Raw genomic sequence first — 11,467 nt, 5'->3', positions numbered from 1 at the left:
ATAAAACTACGCCGTACGGGGAGTCACCTCTCCACCAGCTCCAGCCTTAGCACCAGCTCCAGTCTCCGTAGGAGGAGGAAGACTCAAGACATGACCGCTCCAGCCAAGATCAACCTGAGGCTGAGACCGCGGAGGCTGCTGCGATGACGAGCCAACCTCGTACATCCCACAACCTCTGAAAGCCGAGGTAGCCTCTCCTACCGGCGTAGCAGGAGCACCCTCAGAAGAAGATCTTGAGCCCTCAGCAACGTCGGCTCGAGCAGCCTCGGAACGACCACCTCTACCTCCTGACGAAGTTCGACGACGTCTCGAGCTAGACCTCGCCGGATCTCTCCGCCCCTCAGGTTGCGTACGGGTGTGAGAAGCGATGGGTTGACCCTGCAAAAAGAATTAAATCAGAAGCAAGGTAAAACTGAAGCCATAATGCAGAAACAATAAGTGAAGAAAGGTTACCTCTCGGACAACGTCGTCCCGACGACAGGTAGCCGCGTTCCTCATTCGGACGAGCTGGCTCCGGAAGGCATCTATACATCGTGCCATAGCCGAAACCACCTCGCGTGAGAACTGTCAGAAAAATAAGTCAGTGAAAATACATGATAAATGAATACAAAATTCTGAATTAAAACTAGGCTTACACTAGTCTGGTGGCGAGGAATCGACCGCTCCACGAAGCGCTCGCCCTCGGGAGCCGGAGAAATCATCTCCTCGATCGGCCCGTACACCCCCTAGTAGTGAATGGACATACGGGGCGGCACAAACTCAGTGGGACCATCCTGATAAAATAGAAAGAAATCAGTAAGGTATTACTTGGGGGCTACTTAGCGAAAAATAAAAAGCTAAGACTCTTACCCTCACATCCTCAGCCGGTACAGGGGCTGGAGCTAATAAAGGTAGAAGCTCCTCAGCGTAACACCGCCCAAGGATCACATGGGACCGCTAGAGGGAACCAGATCCCTCGGCCATGCTCGACAACTCTCTCTTGTCGAACATATGACGTGGCAGAGGAGCAGGAACGACGAAAACATCAGAAGAGTGCTGTCTAGCAACTCTCTCTCCTAAATACACAACCGCTTCGTAGGTCCCCAGAAAATAGCGACGCTCAGTAGAGTACTGTGCGGCTAATCCAGGGACTGTCCAACCGCCCCACGGTCGGTATACTACCTCAGGTCCCTATAAAAGTACCAATCAGGCAAGAATATGTCTAAAACACTACAGAAGAGCAAGATAAACACTAAAAGTCGTACCGAGATGATCCGGCTCCGGACGCATGCAGTAGACATGTCCACATGATGGCCGCCCCAAGAGGCGCTCACCGGATATCCCCTCGGCGATGGCCTCGCCGGCGCAACGGAAGGAAAATACTCGTAGAACCAGATCTACAAAAAGTTAAAAGCGTGAGTGAATGCTAACTAATATGTAGGGCTAAACTTTATAGGGAATAATGTTTACCTCTACGACCTTCTAGAAAGCAGACAAAGCGACATTCATCCTAAAGGACCGGTGACGACACGAATCCCTCTAGCACTGAACTGAGTCGCCTCGACCTCAGCTCGGGCCCGAATAGCAATCGGCCCCAACAACTCCTCGACCTCTGAAGAAAAGACGTTGATCCCACCGTCGAACGGCAGCGGCACAGAAGTGAACTCCAGTCCTGTGATGAGACTGAAGTCTGTAGGGGTGACCATCATCTCGCCCCAGGGAAAATGGAAAGTGTTGGTGGTGTCCCAGAAGAACTCCACCAAAGCGAGTACTACGTGGTGACCCCCGCTGGAGGCGACCATAGCCTCGGAGGTCTCGAACAGAGTAACTAGCCCGCAAGCTCCCATAGAAGTCTCGTCTCACGATCTCTGGCGATGTGCATCCTGTACAAATCGCCTAGACCATCACAGCCAGAGCCTTGATGTCGTGTCCTCCCAGGCTCGGTTCCCCGTCTCACCCTCTCAGAAATGTGGTGGACAGGGGCAAAGAACAAAGTCTGCTCATCCCACTCCGGGAGCCGACCAAGCGAAGTGGACGGCGTGGCGTCGTCCTCCACGGGCTCATGCTCCCGTCTAGTGTTTCGGGACCGTGAACCTGAGCCTCGTTGTCTAGCCATGCTACATTGTGCAGAATCATCATAAATTAAGGTTCTATAGTATCTAAGGTTCGCCTAGCCGCATGATACTATGTTCGCAAAATACAGAGTACGTAGTACTAAAACAGAGCACAAATTCAAATTGAGCATGACAGTATTTTTTCAAGCAATCAAACAATTTCTTGCAACACTATAGTGATTATTGTGACAAATTGAACAAGAATTGCTAGCAAAAACGTCAAGAACAAACCACATTGTTCTTCACGACCTTAAGAGGTCCAACAATGGCAGATTGCTCATTTCTTCACCAAATTGAGTCAAACAAGTCTCAAATTACTCCCAAGGCAATATATAAACATAAACAAGCAATTTCATGGCATAAAACTTGATAAACAAAGCAAATTGAGCATCATAGAATTCGAATTTCCATAAAATTCGTGAATAAACATGCCAAGAATTCATAAAAACTGGTGTGAGTTTGAGGAAAAATTACATAGATCGGGAAAATAGATGAAAAGAGCTTTGATTTTCAACAAATTTTAGCAAATTCGGTTGAAAAACGAGCAAGCAATGAGCAATTGAAGTTTCAGACTTCTTTCGAGCAGTTTCGCGACGAACAGAGCAGCAAATGAACGAAAATGGGAATTTAAAGAGAATTCCGTGCTGGCGCCAGTCCCTATGCATTGGCGTCACCATCTGGGCTTGGCCCCTGGCGCCAACGCCAGCGCCTGGCGCTAATGCTATTATGCTGGCGCTGATGTTTTTTCAACAACGCCAAAGCAGCCGGCCACTTGTTGGGGTTGTGCTGACCTTCTGCAATATATTTTTGGGTTCCTTGGTACGCCAGTTAGCCCCTCTAAGAAATTTGACATGATTAAGTAATCGGCTTGATTATGTAAAGTGATCGACCTGATAAAAGATCGTCTCACTTAGCTTAAAGAGCCTAAGCATTGGCTCATAAGCAAAAGGCACCGACATATAGGTTCAAGAGCAAAGGGCACCGACATATAGGTTCAAGAGCAAAGGGCACCGACATACAGGTTCAAAGCAAAAGAGCGCCGACGTACAGGCATAGCGGAGGCAAAGTTCAGGCGAACTTTTAAAGATCGACAGGCGTGGATCTTCGGTAATTTCCTTTGGAAAATTATCATATCAATGCAACTGAGAATTATTTCAAGAGAATTAATTTTCGATAGTACTCCCTTGGACGTGGGATATTATCAATGCGGATGAGAATTATTTCAAGAGAAATAATTTTCGATAGTGTTCCCTTGGACGTGGAATATTATCAATGCGGATGGAGATTGTTTCGAGAGAAATAATCTTCGATGATGTTCCCTTGGACGTGGAATATTATCATAGCGGGGAGGATAGTTTCAGGCGAACCGATCTTCTAAATTTTTTGGAAGCAGTTACAGGCGTAGCGGTTTTCAAGCGGGATGACATTCTCTAGCTTGCAGGAGGTCATCAAAACAGTAAAGCAGCAACAAATTGGTTACTTTCAGAGACGTGTGCTCGACGGTGCAAGATACGCGTTTCTTAACTCTTTTATCTGTTTAACCAATGCTAGTTTTGCAGGTATCGGCGTTACAAGATTGATTTAGGATCGCAGAACGTTCTGAATCATTCTCCGTCCCTATCGTTACTTTGACTTTCGTTTTCGAAACTCGCGTTTCTCCAAACTCAGTCAAAGTGGGGGCTTCTGTAGACACCCATTTGTGTCTCCCCAAAACCAAACCCGGTGATGAGTACCTTTCACGTCGAATCATAATCGAATGAAATGAAAGTGTGGAAAGGTCTAGTGTTGCGGAAAGTTTTATTTCTTTTCTCTTCTCCTTGTTTTGGAAAACTTTATTTTAAGAAAACAGCCAATCCAGTTTGGTTGGTCCATGATATGGGTCCAATAGTGGTGTAGTTGGATGGGGCTTGCAAAGACCTTTCCAACGATATATTATAAGCCCAATTCCGATGAATATTGAGGAAGTTATGGCTAATTTACTAAACTGGGCCCGGTTTGAGCTTTATGTACGGCCCAATGATCTAGGGGAGGGCCTAATATGATTTATCTTTCCTAATGCAATTAGGAATGGTTTTGGTCTTCTAGAATCTTCTAGAAGGTTCTTTTCATTCCTAATTCAATTAGCATTGATAAGTTGACTTTGTTGACTTTTCAGAGTTTTAATCAAGATCAAATAGCATTTTTCGAAGGAATTATATTATTTTATCTTCCAGTACAGGAAATTTATCGGATTTTCGAAAACACGTTAAGATCAAGACTGGCGTCCAACCCCAGGCCTTGGCGCCAGGCGCTAGCCACTGGTGCCTTGCGCCAGCTAGCCAGGGTCGGCGCCAATCCTGTTTTGCGATCTTCAGACTCTGTTTTGTTAAATTATCTTATTTGGCTGATTTTCTCTATAAATATCGTATCAAAAACTCCGTTTTGATGGATCTACAATTCATTCATCATCTACATCTATCATTCATCAATTCTCTCATTCTCAAGTATCCTTTAGCATTCAATTCTTTCTTGCTTTTTACATACAAAATTCCGCATTCATTAGATCTAGAAACACCTAGCCATATTCGAAGTTGCCTTCGCCCTAGACGTGAAAGGTTTTAATTTCTGAGGGTTTGGTCCCAAAAATCTCTTTCAATTATTTAATTTAATTGTTTTGATTATTATTTTCCTTGAAGTTACTAACGTGTGTATTTTTTTATTAGAAAGAGGTACGAGGCATCCAAGTAAGTATTTTAATTGATTTAATTGATATTATGATGTAGAAACCATGTTTAAATTGTTATGATATTCCTAGTATCATGTCTAGGGTATTTTTAATATTAAATATGATTGTTATGATGCTTCCTATGTTCTTCCTAATATTTATGATTGTTAGTATCATGTTAGGGCTAAATATTTGATTTTTAATGCTTAGTGACATGCTAGGGTTTGTTATTAATCTGGTTAGTATCATGCCTAGGATCTTACTTTTATTATGCTTTAACATGAATATTGTTATTATTATGATTATTATGATTATTTTTAATTATAATTATTATTGATTATTATCATTGTTGCTTGATTTATATTGTTATTGCTTGATCACCTTTTATACATGTTAAAGGGAATTTGTACTTGCAATCACGCTTAATAAGATAATTAATAATCTTGTTAGGGTTAATTGTGATTATAATTCAAGTGATCGCCAATAATAGTTTATTTGTGCATTAAATTCAACCAACATAGATTAAACAGGTTTAGGGTTAACCTATTGATTGCATGTTAGTCAGAAAGCGCACATGAATACGAGTAGAATAAAGTAGAGGCCTATTATTAGGGCAGGTTCAATCTCTTTTAGGTTCAATTTGTACCTTCATCCCCGAACCCTTATTTGGTTCATGACCTTATGGAGTTGACGATCTCTTGGATCGTTAAGGGGTGTAACCTTCACCTCGTGATGGTTTACAAGTTCCTTAAAAACTTGTTGGCGACTCTTTTGCTCTATCTTCTTCCCTTTTGGACGCCACCGTACTTTAGTGTATGATCACAGTGGGGTTCAAGCTAGTGGGATTTTTAAAAGCTTGAAATTATTCCCTACAATTAGTTGAAAGATCAAGACACTTGTAACCACGATGATTAAAGGGGTATCCTAAAAAAACACAAGGGGTAGATTTAGGAGCAAGCTTGTGAGGAGCCGTGGCGGCCAAGTTTGGGAAACATAGACATCTAAAAACCCGAAGATGATCATAAGATGGGTTAGTGCGGAAGAGAGCATGTGCCGGGGTCAAGTTATTTAAGGACTTGGTTGGCAAAATATTTAAGAGATATGTAGCGGACTCTAAGGCATGAACCCAATAAGAGGGGGGTAGGGATGCATGGAATAGTAAAGTGCGATTGACATTGTTAATAGTGCGGATCATTCTTTCAGCTTTACCATTTTGGGAAGAAGTGTGAGGGCATGAGAATCTAAAAACCATACCATTTTCTAGACAAAATTTTTTAAAAGGGTCATTGTCGAATTCTCGACCATGGTCACTTTGAAAGGATTTTATAGGCCGTTCAAACTGAGTTAAAACATATTGTCTAAATATGAGAAAGCTTTGGTAGGCTTGAGATTTAAATGCTAAAGGAATAGCCCAAACATAATGAGTTAAATTATCAAGAAGCACTAGGTAATATTTGTGACCATTACTACTACGAATAAGAGATGTCCACAAATCGGCATGTATAATATCAAAAGCACAATAAGTATTACTATTCGAAAGAGAAAAAGGAAGTCTAACATGTTTCCCTAATTGACAAGAAATGCAAACATTGGAGTCTAGCTCCTTATTATAACTAATAAAATTATTATTTTTAAGGTAGCTTATAGAAGCTGTTCTCGGGTGTCTTAGGCTCTTGTGCCAAGTGGTAGGAGCGACAGTGGCGAGGGACGTGGCAAGGCATGTGCTTGGATCAGTAGTAGTGATAGGATAGAGATCCCTCGAACTAGCATCTGGTGATTACCCTCCCCGTTCGAAGATCCTTCACAGAAAAACCATTAGGGTCAAATTCAATAGAAACCGAATTGTCAGAGGTAAATTTACGGACTGAAATAAGGTTTTTAATAATTTGAGGGGCAAGGAGGACATCTTTAAGGGCAAGAGATTTATTTGGGAATTTATAATGACCATAACCAGTAATTGGAATGCGATGACCATTTCCTACTAAAATATGATTATTAGTGCTTAATTGAAACAAGGGAAGAAGATTACCGGAAGTATGGGTCATGTGAGAAGTAGCTCCCGAATCCATATACCATCCATTATCCGGTGGGGACAATCCAGGTGTTGAGTAAGCACTACCGAGCTCTGTTGGGGTCATGGGCTGATCGTACATAGGAGAACCACTGTAATAAGCCTGCTGATGTTGAGTTTGTGCACTGGGCCTTTGCTGAACATGGCCCATAGTTGGAAAGGGGGTTGGTGGAGTTGCCCATTGAGGCCACGGATACTGCTGATTGGGCCAAGTGCCCTGTTGGGCCCAACCTTGACCAATCGGTCCAGAAGGTTGCAGAGAAGTAGGGGCTTGCGAGGGTTGGGATTGTTGCTATTGTACACCCTAAGCCTGGCCTCCTTGGCCACCACGCCCCTGGCTGCGCCCCCTGCCTCGACTGGCCTTACCCCCGCTGCGCCCACGACCTCCGCCAGCACGTCCTCCGCCGGGTGCAGCTGGTTGTTGTTGGGCGGATTCGGATGATGCGGAGCTTTGTTGCTGTGCGACAAAGGATGAAGGGGGGTTGCTGTGATCGGTGTTGCGCCGCTATTCTTCGAGAAGAAGACGAGAACGGGCCGTATTAAAAGAGGGCAGTGGGTCAGTTTGGGCAATCATAGTTGCAACAGTATCATAATCCGTTTTATTAAGACCGGCGACGAGACGGAGCACCAATTTCTGATCAGAGATGGGTTGGTCGACGTTCGCTAATTGGTCAGATATGCTCTTAAGCTGCTGGCAGAACGCGGTGACGTTAGGTTAGGCGTCAAGATGAATTGCGTTCAGTTGAGTTTCAAGGTACACCGCCAGCGTACTCTTGTTATCCTGAAATATGTCCTTGATACGGTCCCAAGTCTGTTGAGCAGTAGACTTACGACCAAGAATAGTCTCAAGAAGATCCTTCGATATGGTGCCGTAGATCCGTTGTTTGACGATCGCGTCAAGTCGATTCCATAAAGTTTCAGAAATATTGGAAGGACGAGGTGTTTTGGGGTCAATGTGATCTAGAACGTCATATGCACAAACATGATTTTCAAACAATTCTACCCAGCTTGAATATTGAACCTTCTCATAGTCTAGGGTCAGTGGGATTAAATTCTTGATGTTCGTTACTGTGAGGGCAGGATAAAACTCAGGGGATGAAGGTGGCGGTGGTGACGAATTGTCGTCATCCTTAGCCATTAATGTGAGGCAGTGATAGAATTAGGGGAAAAAGCGGAAGCAGAAAAATTAAAAAATTGGATCTAAAACCTAAAGCTGTGATACCATGTTGGATATCGGGAAAACTCCTCAATCTGGAGTGTGTACCATTGATCAAATATATAGAGTTTACAACGCTAGGATAAGGACTCCTAGATACGATAAACATACAAAATATACATTAAATATATCCTATACTTGTGACAAATATTATCCTAAATATAATATCTATCAGAAAACTTAACAAGAAGCTAGTTCGGATAAGGGAGTAACGACTAACAAGTAGCTAGCAAGTGAGTTAATTCGATATTGCTGTCTTTGTCGTCGTCATAGTTGAATTGACCTGCTTTTAAGATATAAAATTGTCCACTCCATTATTACTCGATAGTCTAGACCCATTTCGAATGTAGTTCAATACGGCGTATAGTACTAGATTATCTCTATTTTGATTGAATAATTCGGAAAAATGAATGAAGCCATACTTTCATAATGGTACAAGTCAAGGTATGTAGTCCAAATTTGACCCGTAAACATTATTTTAGGGTTTGGTTTGATATTTGATATTTGTCATTTTAGTTGAAATAACTTTTGCATATATTCGGTGTACAGTAATTTACTGTACATTAGGAGTCACTTTTTTTTATCAAATTTAGGGTCACTTTTATAATTTTTTGGGTAATTTTTATCAATAATGCATACATATTTCGTAACTTTTATTTATGTCAGGGTAACTTTTATTCATATTAGAGATAACTTTTGCTCATTTATTTAAAAGTTTGTCTTTAAGTAGAGTTGAGTAATGTTTATTAATTTTTAAATAATACGAAATGAGTCTGAATATATATTTTAAAACGAGTTAAAAGGTTGGTTGTAGATGATTTTTGGAAAAGAGTTGAAGTTTGTTACAAGGTAATATAGTAATCAAATGACTATTCTATATCATACTAGAATTTACATGTTTACTTTACAATTAACTTATTAACTATTTTAAACTACTATTTGAATTATTGGTCAAAAGCTAATTGTTACTTGAAGTGCTACAATTGGAAATAAGGAATACTTCTGTATACACCCGGTTTTCAGTAATTTACTGTATATCGGGTACACTTTTGTCGGATTTAGTGTCACTTTTGTCAAATTTAGTGTCACTTTTGTCAAATTTATCAATAAAGTATAAATAACTCTTATATATGTCAGGGTAACTTTTGTGCGTTTTAGTGTAACTTTTACACATTTTATTGTAACTTTATAACGGATGTTTACTGAACATCCGTTTTATTTAAAAGTTTGACCGGAAATAATTGCATCGTCCAATCAAGTATCACATATATCAAGTATTAAGGCATTAAGTTAACCTTTAAATATAGGAGTTTGAATTATGTTGGGTATATATAAATATTTTTTGTTAATATGAATAATTATTTTGTGAATAATTAGTATGTACGAGGAAAAATGTGAAAAAAAAAAAAAAAACGTAGATAATTAATAAAAAAGTAATTGAAATGTAACTAACAAAGGAAAACGCCCAAATGTGAAACGTAATCATCTTTCAAATTAGCGGAGGGAGTACACGTTTAACATAAAACAAATACATGATTAATTGATTAGCAACTATAAATACCCCTCTTAATCATGCATTTTATTCTCACACCACCCTTAACAATTTCGAGTACATTATTAGCCTAAAAATGCCGACACTTCCAAAACTACCTCTCCTTGTATCTTTTACTATCCTCCTCTCTTCCCTCACACTCAACAACGCAGATACTCCACCATGCAACGCCCAAGACCAAGCCATCTTAATTAAAATTCGCGATCATTTCGGAGGCATCAACGGTCCGCTTTCCGACTGGGAAACCAACTCAGACTGCTGTCTTGGTTTTAGTTACGTCGGATGCAGCAGCAAACCCGGCAGTGAATACGGCCGAGTCACTGGAGTTACATTCAGCCCTAACATCGGCCTCTCCGGCACCATACCTTCAGACTTCGGCAACCTGCCTTTTCTCGATCGCCTTGATATTGGCCAGAACAGCTTAACCGGCCCAATTCCTAGTGAGATCTTCAAGCTGAAGAAACTCCAAGTAGTTGATTTATCCGCCAATCAGCTGTCTGGGCCTATTCCGTCGTCTGTAACTTCGTCGCCGTCTCTTACACAGTTGAACCTCGCAAATAACAAGCTTACCGGGTCTATACCGCCGATGCCAAAGACGTTGAAGAGCTTAGATGTGAGTAACAATCAGCTTTGCGGACCCATACCTAGTGGTTTGACGAAGTTTGGAGCTTCAAGCTTTGGTAATAATAAATGTCTATGTGGTCCTCCTTTAGCTGTAAAATGCAAGTAAAAATTTGATGTAATACTGTTTTAAGTATTGTAGGAAGGTAATCCCCTGCCTTTCTCATATATTGGCAGTGTATATATATACAAGTAATCTAGGTAATTGCTATCTAGGGAAGTAATACACAATCATTAATGTAGCAACCTAGGAACCATATATACAGAGTACATAGTCTAATACACCCCCGTAGTCGCAACGGGAGGCAATCGGACGTTGAGGCTATTGCGAAAGTCTTCAAACAGCAGCTGTGGGAGTCCTTTCGTGAAGACATCAGCAACTTGATAGCGTGAGGGGATGTGTAGGACTCGGACTTGACCACGGGTGACCTTTTCACGAGCGAAATGGATGTCCATTTCAATATGTTTTGTCCGTTGGTGTTGCACGGGGTTGCCGGTGAGATAGACCGCACTTACATTATCACAATATATGACCGTGGCTTTCTTGATTGGGCAACGAAGCTCAAGGAGAAGGTTGCGAAGCCAACAAGATTCGGCTACCACATTTGCCACCCCACGGTATTCGGCTTCAGCACTTGATCGGGAAAGAGTGGGCTGCCGTTTTGCTGACCATGAAATGAGGTTTTCCCCAAGGAAAACGCAATAACCCGAGGTGGATCGTCGTGTATCCGGGCAGCCACCCCAATCGGCGTCGATGTATGAGAGCAAACCCGCAAGTGATGAAGAGTATAGGTGCAAACCGAGCTTCAATGTGCCTTGTAAGTATCTTAAGATGCGACGTAGAGCATGCATATGCTCCTTGCGTGGGTCATGCATGAAAAGGCACACTTGTTGGACAGCATACGAAATGTCGGGGCGAGTGAAAGTCAAATATTGTAGTGCACCTGCCAAGCTTCGGTAGAGGGTAGGGTCGTCAGTTGGGGGACCTGAGGATGCACTCAATTTTTGCTTGGTGTCGACTGGAGTAGAAGAGGGCTTGCAAGATGACATGTTTGCCCGAGCAAGAATGTCCTTGGCATAGGATTGTTGTGACAAAAAGAGACCGTGGCTATGGTGAGTGACTGAAATGCCGAGGAAGGAGCTGAGCTTGCCTAGATCTTTCATGGCAAATTCTGAGCTTAATTTTCCCATTATAGACTTGCGGAGAGAA

General features: G+C 41.9%; 2 protein-coding genes across 2 annotated transcripts; one reads left to right on the top strand and one right to left on the bottom strand.

Annotated features, from left to right (window-relative positions):
• Positions 1-7,583: 7,583 nt before the first annotated feature.
• LOC145633087 (uncharacterized) lies at positions 7,584-8,006 on the bottom strand. Its single transcript, XM_081685382.1, has one exon. It carries the CDS (start codon positions 8,004-8,006, stop codon positions 7,584-7,586), a length of 423 nt encoding a protein of 140 aa, XP_081541508.1.
• Positions 8,007-9,691: 1,685 nt separating this feature from the next.
• On the top strand, positions 9,692-10,386 carry LOC145630959 (uncharacterized). The gene has a single exon (XM_081683081.1). It carries the CDS (start codon positions 9,713-9,715, stop codon positions 10,364-10,366), a length of 654 nt encoding a protein of 217 aa, XP_081539207.1. The 5' UTR covers positions 9,692-9,712; the 3' UTR covers positions 10,367-10,386.
• The last annotated feature ends 1,081 nt before the right edge of the window (positions 10,387-11,467 follow it).

Source organism: Chenopodium album, chromosome 5 (assembly GCF_948465745.1).
Source record: "Chenopodium album chromosome 5, dcCheAlbu1.1, whole genome shotgun sequence".
In the NCBI taxonomy this organism is placed as follows: Eukaryota; Viridiplantae; Streptophyta; class Magnoliopsida; order Caryophyllales; family Amaranthaceae; genus Chenopodium; species Chenopodium album.
The sequence above is the reverse complement of the archived record's forward strand: the minus strand, read 5'-3'. Positions and strand labels throughout refer to the sequence as shown.